The 15,461-nt window shown below is 30.1% G+C and overlaps 1 protein-coding gene across 1 annotated transcript in view; it reads right to left on the reverse strand.

The window, feature by feature from the left end:
• LOC145283810 (dedicator of cytokinesis protein 1-like) overlaps positions 1-15,461 on the reverse strand; it is a 346,462-nt gene that overhangs the window by 22,781 nt on the left and 308,220 nt on the right. The window contains exons 47-52 of the mRNA XM_080132895.1: positions 12,808-12,981; positions 11,889-11,981; positions 10,638-10,769; positions 9,617-9,714; positions 6,146-6,380; positions 4,665-4,806 (exon numbers count right to left, since the gene is read on the reverse strand). Of these exons, the coding sequence (XP_079989021.1) occupies positions 4,665-4,806; positions 6,146-6,380; positions 9,617-9,714; positions 10,638-10,769; positions 11,889-11,981; positions 12,808-12,981 (874 nt within the window). The remainder of the gene's footprint in view (positions 1-4,664; positions 4,807-6,145; positions 6,381-9,616; positions 9,715-10,637; positions 10,770-11,888; positions 11,982-12,807; positions 12,982-15,461) is intronic.

The following is a 15,461-nucleotide window of genomic DNA, read 5'->3' on the forward strand; positions in this document are numbered from 1 at the left end:
ATAGTTGTAGTTCATTCATATTTGCTTTCAAACCACGACAGTTTCATTGGATTATTTTTTTCCCCATGGTTGGTTTTAAGTTTTGTGTTATTATTCTGTGTGTTTTGTTGTTTCTATCAGCTTTTTTATTTGTCTGGGGTGTTTTATCTTCTTCCTCCATCTCCTCCAGTGTTCCTATTTTGTTTCCTCCCCTTGAGGTTGATTGGGATCTAGATCTTGGTTTGTTAATTTTTTTTTCCTTTAGTTTTCATTTTATTGGGTGATGATGGTTATGTTTTGTTTGGTTTGTTTATAAGGGTTGTTTTCATTTGGTGAGTTTTTTCTTTTTCTTTGTTTGATGTAATTTGAGTTTTTTGGTTTGTTGGTTATGTTTTTTTTTAGTTTGGGAGTTTTGTTCAGTTTTGTAATCTTTATTTTCGTTGTTGATTTGTTTTATAGTTTTTTTTAATTCTTCCATTAGTTCCCTTAATTCGTTGAGTAATTTAATAATGTCTTCTGGTTCGATGTTTAATAGGTCTGCTTTTGTTGTTTGGTTATTTGGTCCGGTGGTATGCTGTATGTTTTTTTTGTTGTTATTTCTGAGTATTTTATATTTCCGTCGAGGTTACGAGCTTCTTGGAAGGTTATATTTTTTGTATATTTTATTTTAATAATTTCTTTTTCTTTCTTCCATTTATCACATTCTTTTGAATTTAGCAGTTAATACATTTTGCCTTTTTGGCAATCTGTATGGGTCTCGTTTTCTCCACATCTTTGACAATTGTAGCATCTGAGAGGGTTTGATATATATGGTTCTATATTTATTTTTTCGTATCCTATTTTAATGTTACTTGGAATTTGATGGGTATTAAAAGTTAGAATATAGAAGTTTGTATCGATGGTTTCACCATATTTTTTAATTTGGATCCTTTTTACATCAATAACATTTTGATTTTTTAGGTTAATTTTAATTTCTTCCAAGGAGCACAGGGATAGTTCTGAACTCCTGATCTCTCCTTTACTGATCTCGTTTTGTGGGGATAGATTTTTACTTTTTGGTTATTAAAAAGTCTCCATTTAAAGATTTCTGTGATATGTTTTTGGCTTTCTACTTCCACTAGTAGTGTGCCGTTATTTAGTTTTTTGACCATTTTTGATTTGATAATTGAGAAAATTTTCTCTATTTTGAAGGGAGACACTTTTGTTATCGGTTCTCCTTCGGTTGCTTCAATAATTATGAAAAAAGGTAGATTTTGAACGAGATTTTGGTTTTCTGATTGTGTTTCTGAATCTGAACTAGATTTGTCTGAAACTTCACAATGGTTTCTTTTCTGAGGCTTTTTATTTGCCATTTAAGTATATTGAATTTTTCATTTCTCCTGCTCCCCACCCACCTCGGACCCCTATTTGGGAAGTGTTGGGCGGGGAAACCCATTTGCCCGAACACAACAAGGATACAGAAGTATACTCTTCCTGCTGATGGACTCAAGCACCCGTGTTTCCTCCGTCTTTTCTAATGACCTCATTTCTAGAAAAGATATTGGTTTTCCAGCCGTGTTTTATCCATTCTTCAGCAAGTTGATTGACCCACCAGCCACCGCTTACTAAATCAGTTTTTTGCCTAATGTGGGAAGCATGAACATATTTTCTTGTTGTGTTTGTCTGATTTTGTGCTAGTTATGACCATCCGATTGATTGGATCGGGCCCATCCAACCGCCTGTCTTAACCCTTGCCTAAGTGGCGTGTTGCACCTCATGTTCTAATAAGGACCTTGAACAAGATCTGCTCAACAACCAGAATCCTGTCCCTAGGATTAACAGGCTGCCACCTACGGTCAACAGGTGACCCCATTGAGAGAATTTTACTCTCTGCAGGTGGGGGGGGGGTCGGTTTATTCTAATGCCCCACCGACAGGGCCAGTTGGGAAGTAGGGGAAGAAAAAAAAGGTGGGGAGGGAAGGGAGCTGTTGTTTTTGTTTTTTCTTTTGTAGAAAACCAAAAATAAAAACAAGTAGTAGTTTTACAAAAAAGAATAGAAAAACAAAAGGGAAACATCAATGTAGGTGCATTTCATCTCAGGAAGCCAATAGACAGCCTGATCTGGTAGCATCAGTATGTAATCGAAATATGTTCATGTCTATGTAATCGAAATATGTTCATGTCTATGTAATCAAAATATGTTCATGTCTATGTAATCAAAATATGTTCATGTCTATGTAATCAAAATATGTTCATGTCTATGTAGTCGAAATATGTTCATGTCTATGTAATCGAAATATGTTCATGTCTATGTAGTCGAAATATGTTCATGTCCATGTAGTCGAAATATGTTCATGTCTATGTAGTCGAAATATGTTCGTGTCTATGCAGTCGAAATATGTTCGTGTCTATGTAATCGAAATATGTTCATGTCTATGTAGTCGAAATATGTTCATGTCTATGTAGTCGAAATATGTTCATGTCCATGTAGTCGAAATATGTTCATGTCTATGTAGTCGAAATATGTTCGTGTCTATGCAGTCGAAATATGTTCATGTCTATGTAATCGAAATATGTTCATGTCTATGTAGTCGAAATATGTTCATGTCTATGTAGTCGAAATATGTTCATGTCCATGTAGTCGAAATATGTTCATGTCTATGTAGTCGAAATATGTTCGTGTCTATGCAGTCGAAATATGTTCGTGTCTATGTAGTCGAAATATGTTCACGTCTATGCAGTCAAAATATGTTCACGTCTATGCAGTAAGAATACGTTGATGCCTATGCAGTAAGAATACATTGATGTCTATGCAGTAAGAATACGTTGATGTCTATGCAGTAAGAATACGTTGATGTCTATGCAGTATGAATACGTTGATGTCTATGCAGTCGAAATATCTGTTGATATTTCACCCAAGTATGAAACAAAATTGCTCTTTACTCGACTACAATTATATCGTTTTCAATCTTCAACATAGGCAAAAGTTTTTTTTTATCATAACCTCTGAACTTGTGTCATATTTATTAAGGGCATTCACTATAACATTTAAGCACAATGTTGGTGTGTTGAACTTGATCCTGGTATTCTTAATAAATGTTGAACTTGATCCTGGTATTCTTAATAAATGTTGAACTTGATCCTGGTATTCTTAATAAATGTTGAACTTGATCCTGGTATTCTTAATAAATGTTGAACTTGATCCTGGTATTCTTAATAAATGTTGCACTTGATCCTGGTATTCTTAATAAATGTTGCACTTGATCCTGGTATTCTTAATAAATGTTGAACTTGATCCTGGTATTCTTAATAAATGTTGCACTTGATCCTGGTATTCTTAATAAATGTTGAACTTGATCCTGGTATTCTTAATAAATGTTGAACTTGATCCTGGTATTCTTAATAAATGTTGAACTTGATCCTGGTATTCTTAATAAATGTTGAACTTGATCCTGGTATTCTTAATAAATGTTGAACTTGATCCTGGTATTCTTAATAAATGTTGAACTTGATCCTGGTATTCTTAATAAATGTTGCACTTGATCCTGGTATTCTTAATAAATGTTGAACTTGATCCTGGTATTCTTAATAAATGTTGAACTTGATCCTGGTATTCTTAATAAATGTTGCACTTGATCCTGGTATTCTTAATAAATGTTGAACTTGATCCTGGTATTCTTAATAAATGTTGAACTTGATCCTGGTATTCTTAATAAATGTTGAACTTGATCCTGGTATTCTTAATCTCTCACGTTATGTTTGTGTTGAAGGGCAAATTTTCATCTTCATCATATTTAGGTAAATTCCAGTGTACAAATCTTTAATATTCTATTCAATTTGGCAGGATTATCTCCTTTGTTTTCTTAATTTTATTATCATTTTGTTTTTGTTGAGGCTGTAGCATACTACTGGATGCTATACACTATTTCAGAGACTATAACAGAAAGATACTACCCAACCCTGTTAAGTGCAATTGTGGCTCACTGGATATATTTGCCAACAATTTATGACATTTTTCATGAGTTCGGTTGTCTTATAATTACTGGAATGATTGAGATCTTCGAAATATTCCAGTTTCTTTTCATGCCACGTCTAAAACCTCGGTATTTTGTTATCTCCCTCTCAGCTATGTTTAAGATTTAGAGACACTGACTTCAACATAGGTTGCTACTTTCTTCCTTCTGTCCCATGTAATTATGTCAGGTGTAAAAGCTCCTTTTTCTAGGTATGTAGCAGTAGGGATTGCATAGTCATATCAGATGATGTAGGACTTATTTTCCGACAGTTTTTTTGGTATCTGTTCTCACCAGAACTTGCTGCTACATGCATCACATTTTAACACACTTTTCAAGTATCTTCAAAAATGTAATGAACAACAATTGTTGTCTAACATATAAAGTTACATTGTCAAATTTATAAAGTTAGATCCAAATAGCATTTACGCTGACAAATTAAACTTTACTTCTGAGCAGTCAATTTTCATTTATTATTGTTGTACAATGTTATTGACAATATAATCACATACTTTGCAACAATATATTTTTAAAATTACTTATTCTAGCTCAGATAAATGATAAAATGAAATATTTTTAAATAATCGCTTAAAAATAAAAATCAGCACAAAAGATAACTCATTTTGAATTTCAGAGTATAATAGGAGTTGTCTAACTTAAGTTTACAGTTTCGTAATGTCATCATTTACTAACCTTGTGTGTTTGTAGATGTGTTTGAACATAGACTAGATGCACTAATATTGAGAAGTGAAAGGGGTTGATCTGATCTAAATTGGCTTGCCGGTCGACTGTTTCTGCGTTCCGGATCCGGCCGAGGTGGGCGTTTAGTTGATAGCTGAAAAAAAAAAAGAGAGAGAGAGAGAGGGGCATAAGAAAATAGCGAGATGTACAAAATATGGTTGTCTCTAGCAAATTAAAATCAATTACTTTAATATATATATATATATATATATATATATATATATATATATGTAACTAGCAGAGACCCAATATTATCTGGGATTGAATGAGTATCAACGAATTTTTCACACTCCCATATTTTATTGTCACCAAAATTGGTGAAATCCACCATTTTTCAACCAAATCAATTGCCTGCTCTAGTTGGGGGCCCACTACAGTGCATCGGGAGGAAGCTTCATATGCCTTCCTGCGGTGATTTAGTCCACAATACATTGTAGTTTACGCTACATTGTAGAGAATCTACTGTTGATTTTATAAAATATTTTTTTTATATATAATGGCTTGAATTAAAGTTTAAAATGCAAAAGTTAAGTATCATGCTTTAGTTGTGCTCTAAACAGAAACATCCGTTTTGAACGCACACCTGTCATATAAAAGAACCTACTGTTGATTTTATATGTTGGGCCTTTCTGCTTGTGCAGTAATAAAACTTCTCAAATACACTTATGATGTTAGGCTGTATAAGGCATTAACTTTAGTCAAAATCTGTCTGCTCTTTCTTTCATTGGATTTTTTTTTGATTATCGATACTTATTGAAGACATTCATTACAAAAACTATCTAACAACACTGCCAGGCACATAAAGTACATTTGTATGAATTTTCAAAAACAGTCCAGCCGTTTTAGACTCCATAGGGGGAAAAAAACTTCCACAGATGTACAAAGTTCCTTTTATATAGTAGATAGATATCACCAAGAAATGTTTTTCATATGAAAATCATTGGATTTGTTTTTACTTGAAAATTTCTAACAAGCTAGTTCTCATAAGTAAACTTTATTTCAACATTTCAGATTATGTAAACTATTTTTACAAACACCAAAAAGCAATGCTTTAATGGATTTAATTCTATTTCATATCAGTTCAAATACTAAAGTAGAAAGTGTTTTAAAAAGGTGTTGTATTTCTTTGTTTTTCCATCTTTTAAAAAGGGGAAAAAACTTGCAAGAAAAACAAATTATTAACACACAAGTCACTAACTTTTTGTACAAAATTCTCCATGAACGCTAGCAAAAATATAACTTTTCAATCATTAGTAAATTCTTGTTTGATTATAGTCATGATTTAGCACAAATCTAGTTCTAGAAAAAGTGTACAATGAGAGCAAGTATAATTTTGTGTCTATGAATTGAAAAAATAGTCAAATCGGAACATTCCAGTTATTTTTCTTAATTTTTAGTAAAAAGAAAAAAATGCATTCTGTTGCATGTCTTACCTGTTCATTAAGTTCTATTAATTGTTCAGCAGAATTTCTTTGACTGCCTGACGTGCTACTGCTATGATCAGAAACCTGTGAAGCTCTCTTCATTATGTTCTTGAGTGGAGTGGTTAGGGTTAGACTGTTAGACCGTTCCTGATTAGCATTGACGACCTGAACACATGAAATGGATCGAGAACGCATGGCTGGATTGTTACGAATAGTTGGAGATGAATTACCTGTACTATTTACACTGAAAAGAAAATAACAAAAATATTAAGTTTGGATTTTTTTTAGAAAAAATAACCAACATTACAGATATTTTTTTAAATTGAATTTAAAAAATAAAATGTAAAATAAAATAAAATTGAGTTTATGACTTCTTTGTGATAAACATATCAAATTGTCTTCACTGAGTTTAATTCATTTGTTTTTATTTAGAATCATGAAAACTGCAAAGTGCGTGAATGTAACGGATCGCATGTTAAATGATTTATCAACTCAGTTCACAAACACTAAAAGTCAGTGAAGCCATCATAAGAACATTGCGTTATGGAAATTCCACTTTGAACATGCTTCTTATTATCAGACTGCTAGTGTCGTCACTTTGCTAATGTGCTCGCATTGACTTTGACACATTCACACGACGCGCTTATTGATGAGAACTGACACCATGACTAATAGTTATGAGTAAAAGCATTGCCTCCCACTTCTTACCAAGTTTGCTCCTTCCTATATTCATGCAGCTGTATGTTCACTGTCAATTGTTTTTATTCATACAAATAGACTGGCAGATGAACAACATGCCACGTCTATTATTATTATTATTAAGAACTTCCTTCCTGCTGCAAACTTTTTTCAGATTCCAAACTGACAATCTTTACAATCGTTATAAAAATAAAAGTTTTTGAAAATATTTTTGCATAAGGTCATCAAAAGATGTCTTGATTCATATTTTTTTTAAACTGAGCACCAACTGGCAACTTAAGCGATTATAAAATAAAATTAGATAAATAAATTTGCTTCTGAAGTTTGAGACAAAGTTTACATTTTATGCCCATTAATTATCAAAGTAAACATTGCCTGGATTTTACTTCATTTTTTTTTTTTTTTTGCAGCTTCTCAGATTTTGATCTGCAACCACAACCAAAACACGTGCTATGATCCTGTTCCTGCTAGTCAATGTTTCTGCATCTCCATTACAATTGTCCATTGTTGAATTTTTTTAATTTTTTCTTGAATTTTCAGATTTTCTATTTGGCATAAATCATTATGATGCAAGTCTTCTAAGATTCCATTGCTTTCATCTATGGTTTCAAGTCTTCAAACCTAGCAATATTACACAGGAACATGTATTCATTGTAATTTATGACTATTAAATACTTTAAATTATTCTGAAATTAAAGAATATCACATGTCTCAAACATCCTATATAATGAAAAACAATACTTGAAACTTAATCACTTCAATTAAGATGTCTCATTTAACATTAATTTATTCATAATTAGAATAAATGTTTGATTTTTAGTCATTCTGCCTGCGATGTCCTTCTGCGAATACTTATGACAAATCAATATGCAAATAACAAACATAATATTTTATACTGACATTGGATAGATGTGTTAGTTTTAAACCAGTGTTGCTTAGCTCTATAATTAATAAAATAGAGACAATCTTTTCAGTCTAGAAAAAAAAAAAGACATCACATAAATTCAATATGCCAATATAGGATATGTGTTTTCTAATAATTTGAATTAAATTTCATGTACTATCAATAATTCCTATAAAATTTCCAGCGATAATCACTCTCCCAAACAAGTCAGATTTACAGGTGGTGGCAGGATACTTATTCAGTCATTATTTTCTTCTCTACTTTTCCAGAGTTACACGATTACCAAATATTTCATAGGGTTCAATTCTTACATATGATTATTTCATTTTCTCATTTTAGTAACAGTTTTTTAATACTCATGTAAATAATGAACACTCCTTCGTGTTTTGATTTTTTTTTTTTTTTTGCTTCCTTCAATTTGGCTGCTCAGATTCGTTCTGTTTAAGAGACTTTATTTTTTAACAGTTTTAGACTAAATTTCAAGATGATGTCTGTCCTTATTTGCTTCAATAAAACATTTTTGTCACATTGCAATAAAATATAAATATTGTTATTTTATTTTCAAAGGATGAAGACAATACAGACATAACTTGGTTTAGAAACATCATGTTTTAAAACTTTTTTATGAAACAAAAAAAATCAGTAAATTTTTATTTTTGCAGAACGTCTTCATTCGCTTGGATAAAAACATTTTTATCATATCACAACAAAAAATAAAGATTTTGATTTTAGTTTCAGAAAACAAAGACAAAAACAAAGCACAGACGTAAGTTTAGCCATTAGCTTTTTGAATTTTTCTGCCATATCACATTTTCATAGAATGAAAACAAAACAACTGAATTCCTATATTTATTTATTATACATAAACATATTCTGACTGCATAGCCATCAACAGATTTCGACTGCATAGCCATCAACAGATTTCGACTGCATAGCCACCAACATATTTCGACTGCATAGCCATCAACATATTTCGACTGCATAGCCATCAACATATTTCGACTGCATAGCCATCAACAGATTTCGACTGCATAGCCATCAACAGATTTCGACTGCATAGCCATCAACAGATTTCGACTGCATAGCCATCAACAGATTTCGACTGCATAGCCATCAACAGATTTCGACTGCATAGCCATCAACAGATTTCGACTGCATAGCCATCAACAGATTTCGACTGCATAGCCATCAACAGATTTCGACTGCATAGCCATCAACAGATTTCGACTGCATAGCCATCAACAGATTTCGACTGCATAGCCATCAACAGATTTCGACTGCATAGCCATCAACAGATTTCGACTGCATAGCCATCAACAGATTTCGACTGCATAGCCATCAACATATTTCGACTGCATAGCCATCAACATATTTCAACTGCATAGCCATCAACAGATTTCGACTGCATAGCCATCAACAGATTTCGACTGCATAGCCATCAACAGATTTCGACTGCATAGCCATCAACAGATTTCGACTGCATAGCCATCAACAGATTTCGATTGCATATCCATCAACATATTTCGACTGCATAGCCATCAACATATTTCGACTGCATAGCCATCAACATATTTCGACTGCATAGCCATCAACAGATTTCGACTGCATAGCCATCAACAGATCTCGACTGCATAGCCATCAACAGATTTCGACTGCATAGCCATCAACATATTCTGACTGCATAGCCATCAACAGATTTCGACTGCATAGCCATCAACAGATTTCGACTGCATAGCCATCAACAGATTTCGACTGCATAGCCATCAACATATTTCGACTGCATAGCCATCAACATATTTCGATTACATAAACATTAACATATTTATTTATTATCATCATTCTTGAATTCCTATATAAAAAATAAAAAGAAAACTTACTCGGTCATGCCAGCAATTGATCCACTACTGTTCCGAGATGCCATTGACAACGAGGACTGGTTTCTTTTCACTGAACTTGTAAATCCTTTATCAGCAATCTGCAAAGGAGTGAAATAATAAAAAGTTATCAAAATACTAAAATAATACATCAAATTGCAAATTTTCAATTGCATTTCTCTGGCTTATTAATACATGTGAATACATAAGACATTTCTGGACGCATTTAAAATATAAATAACAGGTATACGAACATATAATATCAATATAATAAAATACCTAAAGTTTTTTAAAAAAATATTTATTTCTAGCCTGTGAATGTCTTTTAATCACTTGTTAATTTGTCACGTTTTAGTCTATAAAAAGGGACAGAAACTTTTATCCATTTATAATTCAATCTGAAACTTATTTTATTTGGGATGAAATAAAAATTGTTAATTTCTTTACAGGGAATTAAATTATTATGATAATCACATTAAATAATATAAACTTTATATTTTGCCTAATGTTATAATTGTTGAAAAAGCAATTTGCTAGGATTATCTCCCTTAGACCTTGTGAAATGCTATCGATAGTATGACTGCATTTTTTTATGATGTAACTTTCTTTTTTATTTGTAATATAAACGATATTGCTTAAATGCACAAATCAGTCTCAAAGATGTAAATACAGCGGCTCACATGTCTCTCTTGATGTGTGTGTGCGTGTGTGTGTGTGTGTGTGTGTGTTAATAGAAAAAGCCTTCCAACATGTCTGCATTTTTTCTTTATTATCAGCTTCCAGATAAAATCAACAGTCTGTGCATCCTTTTTTAACTTTAATAATTATTCAACAATAATGCCTTTAATTAATATCAAAAACTGAGTCATAAATCGTTAATGGAAAGTACTTTAAAATGGAACGAGTGTGGTGGCCGAAGATGTTAAAGTGGATCATAGTGCACCTTCTGATAAACCTTAAAGAATATTTACAATGGTCATTCTATGAATCAACAATGAGTAAAAGTCAGAAGATTTAAACTCACCCTAATGCCACATTCTTTTTCAATGAGATTGCACAATTCCGAAAAACGCTGCTCCATGTGAGCTTGTAACGGCTTTAGTGTTTCAGATGCACAACGTTTATGAACCTTGAGGGCTTCTCGTAACAAGATACCCTGCAAAAAAAAAGGGGGGGTGAGACAGAAAAAGATAAATTTGTCCTCATTTTATTATAATTATCAGGAACATAATTATTATTGCATTATATAAACTCTTGTAACATTTTATTATAATTATCAGGAACATAATTATTATTGCATCATATAAACTCTTGTAACATTTTATTATAATTATCAGGAACATAATTATTATTGCATCATATAAACTCTTGTAACATTTTATTATAATTATCAGGAACATAATTATTATTGCATTATATAAACTCTTGTAACATTTTATTATAATTATCAGGAACATAATTATTATTGCATTATATAAACTCTTGTAATATTTTATTATAATTATCAGGAACATAATTATTATTGCATTATATAAACTCTTGTAACATTTTATTATAATTATCAGGAACATAATTATTATTGCATTATATAAACTCTTGTAACATGGGTAATGAACTAAATATTCATTCTATTGCAGCTCGTTGTCTGCATCTGCACTAAACATGCAACATTATGTTTTTTTGAAAATAAATTAAGAAATACTTATAACAAATTTAGTAAAACTAAGAAATTTATTTTCCATTTGATCTCCTTTAAATAAATAGCTGCAGGATTATTTAGAATTGCATATGGATTATTTCTACTATTATTATAGTACAACCGATGTAACCCCCAACCTTCTACAAGTGCATCTTTTTGAACTCAGGAATTTATATAAAATTCTAAGCCAAACAATTAATTTAGATTGTTCTCATTCCACCAGACATGACTAGGTAGAAGAGTTAAGTTTTCTTTTTATCTATTTCATTCTTAGTAAAGTTGATAGTAAGGATTGAATCTTCAATCTCCAGAAAACCATCATTTAGAAATGAGGCACTACAAGTCCACACGAACATTCCAGAGTTTGATATAAATATTTCCTAAGTTCAAACAATTACACCTGATGAAGCTAAGACAATATATATATAATTCCTCATTTGAAAAATTCTTAAACATGATGTTTGTTTGAAATAATCTTCATAATCTAATATAATATTAACATGATTTCAGATATGTATACTTGCAAGTATGGAACTGATGTTGTCTCCATAAAATAAAAGGTTATTATTATTTTACCTGATCCAGAGTTAGTTGTTTGAGTTTGCTGACAAATTCAGAAATGTTCTTCTTTTCAGCATTATTCACTAAATATTCACTGGAATAAAATTCCTATAAAAAAAAAAAACATTAATCAGAAAATTAATCCCAAATCTAAATAACTTACTGAAGTATTTCATGTTTATTATTATCTTTCATGGACATTTTTAAAAAATGGGATTGTTCAATCAGCAAAAATGGTTGAGGATATCTAATCTAATGTATATAAAGTAAAAAAAAAATCTGTTCTACATTTTAAAATGAATTGTAAAATTATGTTGTGCACTCAACTAAAACAATGCAATTTTAAAACGTGAAATTCACTTTATTAATTTGAAGAATATTTAACTGACAATAATTTTACAGTAAAACAGAAAATTTACTTATTTATTTGCTGACTTTTATCCTCATCTTCTAGTTGTTGTTACATGACGTTTCGGCCAACTATTCCTCTGGCCTTCGTCAGCAAATAAATAAATTACTTATCTCAAAAGGATTCTAATCATAAAAATAAGAAAAATTTACTGTTTAAAAAAAATTAAATTTCTACAATTTTAAATAGACAATCATTTTATTTATTTTAATAACATTTAGTTGATAATGATGAAGAAAAAAGTCATCATTTTACTATAGTATTAACTCTGAGAGACATTAATTCAAAAGGAATATTATTATAAACAGTAAAGTATACAGATTGATGTAAAAAGAAACATGCCATTCTCATTAGTTAAGAATAATTAATTTTTGTTTTTGACGGACAAAACAATTTCTCATCAAACTAAAAATAATAACCTTATTTTGATAGTCTAAAAAATTATTTTACTCAATTGCAAGGAGAAAGTTGAAGTTTATTTTTAAAATGGGGAAAAATGTTTAATATTGAAAAAATTAATTTTACCTTGTAGTTAAGAATTCCTTTGTTAACAGCTGGATCCACAACACCATTCACTAACATGGTCAATGCATCAGATCGGAGATTTGGATCTTTATTATGCTGGTCAATTAAGGTTCTTAATTTCTTATTTGTGCCCTCCAGAGTTTCAATAGCAGTCTCTAAAGGACTGACCTTTACCTGAAAGAAACACGCAATCATCAAAATTAATTAATTTTAATATGGCAACTTTGATCAGAGGGAGACTGGATTTTCAATTAGGAATTTTATACAATTGATTCCACGAGAAAAAATTATATAATCATGCTTTGAGCTTTTATTTATTTTTTTTTTCAATTTTATTCACTTAAACAGCATATTGCAACTGAAGTGTACGAAACTACTATAAAAGGGTTTAAGTTCATAAGGAGGAAACCTGGGTGGAGAGTTGGGCAGTCAGATGATTTTTCTATTTACACCTAAATTCCTGTATGTTGTATTGTCAACAAAATAGGGACCAGGAAGAGAATTTCAAAAACAAGTGGTCTGAGGAAAGAAGCTAGACGAGAATTAAAGATTTTTATGCCAAAGGTGGTGGATTTCACTGATAGTTGGGTAGGTCGGGATATTTTGGTGGGCGGTGGGTAGAGGTACAAGTGCAGTAAGATTATTGGAACACATTCCATGGAAATGTTTATAAAAAAATGTAAGAATGGAACACTGCAGCAATGCAACAGCTTGGCAGACAGAATAGGACCTCTTAAGGGCCAGAATTTTTTTTGTTTTTGTTCTGTCCAAGATGGAGAAGCTAGTGGAAACTGTACTCCATGCATGGGTGAATAATGTCTGTGTCAAGATATATGGTAATGGTATATGTGAGAAAGTTTCTAACCTGTAGAGGGAACTTAACTTCATTGTAACAGAGTTGTAAAGATGACTAAGCTATAAGAAGCTGCATGTAAGAATAAAAGACTGGAAGGGTTTTAAATTTATTCTTACAATTTTAACAGAAGATCAGCTCAATTGCAATACCCTAATTAGTAAGTGGAAAAGATCCAGTCCCAGTTTTATTTACAGTTTTATTATGCGTTTGTTCATCAGTATATCAACTATTTGTCAAACCTTATTGTTTATTTTCAACTATTTGTCAAACCTTATTGTTTATTTTCTCCTATTTGTTAAATCTTATTGTTTATTTTCTACTATTTGTTACATCTTATTGTTTATTTTTGACTATTTGTTAAACCTTATTGTTTATTTTCAACTATTTGTCAAACCTTATTATTTATTTTTGACTATTTGTTAAACCTTATTATTTATTTTTGACTATTTATTAAACCTTATTATTTATTTTTGACTATTCGTCAAACCTTATTGTTTATTTTCAACTATTTGTTAAACCTTATTATTTATTTTTGACTATTTGTTAAACCTTATTATTTTTGACTATTCGTCAAACCTTATTGTTTATTTTCGACTATTTGTTAAACCTTATTATTTATTTTTGACTATTTGTTAAACCTTATTTATTTTCGACTATGTGTTAAATCTTATTGTTTATTTTCAACTATTTGTTAAACCTTATTTATTTTTGACTATTTGTTAAACCTTATTGTTTATTTTTGACTATGTGTTAAATCTTATTGTTTATTTTCAACTATTTGTTAAACCTTATTTATTTTTGACTATTTGTTAAACCTTATTATTTATTTTTGACTATTTGTTAAACCTTAGTTTATTTTTGACTATTTGTTAAATCTTATTATTTATTTTTGACTATTTGTTAAACCTTATTATTTATTTTTGACTATTTGTTAAATCTTATTGTTTATTTTTGACTATTTGTTAAATCTTATTGTTTATTTTTGACTATTTGTTAAATCTTATTTATTTTTGACTATTTGTTAAACCTTATTATTTATTTTTGACTATTTGTTAAATCTTATTGTTTATTTTTGACTATTTGTTAAATCTTATTATTTATTTTTGACTATTTGTTAAACCTTATTGTTTATTTTCGACTATTTGTCAAACCTTATTGTTTATTTTTGACTATTTGTTAAATCTTATTATTTATTTTTGACTATTTGTTAAATCTTATTGTTTATTTTTGACTATTTGTTACATCTTATTGTTTATTTTTGACTATTTGTTAAATCTTATTATTTATTTTTGACTATTTGTTAAATCTTATTGTTTATTTTTGACTATTTGTTAAATCTTATTATTTATTTTTGACTATTTGTTAAATCTTATTGTTTATTTTCGACTATTTGTTAAACCTTATTGTTTATTTTCAACTATTTGTCAAACCTTATTGTTTATTTTCGACTATTTGTTAAATCTTATTGTTTATTTTCGACTATTTGTCAAATCTTATTGTTTATTTTCGACTATTTGTCAAACCTTATTGTTTATTTACGACTATTTGTTAAATCTTATTGTTTATTTTCTACTATTTGTTAAACCTTATTGTTTATTTTCAACTATTTGTCAAACCTTATTATTTATTTTTGACTATTTGTTAAACCTTATTATTTATTTTTGACTATTTGTTAAACCTTATTGTTTATTTTCGACTATTTGTTAAACGTTATTATTTATTTTTGACTATTTGTTAAACCTTATTATTTATTTTTGACTATTCGTCAAACCTTATTGTTTATTTTCGACTATTTGTT

This window comes from Euprymna scolopes, chromosome 8 (genome assembly GCF_053919585.1).
Source record: "Euprymna scolopes isolate OS-2025 chromosome 8, ASM5391958v1, whole genome shotgun sequence".
NCBI classification, from domain to species: Eukaryota; Metazoa; Mollusca; class Cephalopoda; order Sepiida; family Sepiolidae; genus Euprymna; species Euprymna scolopes.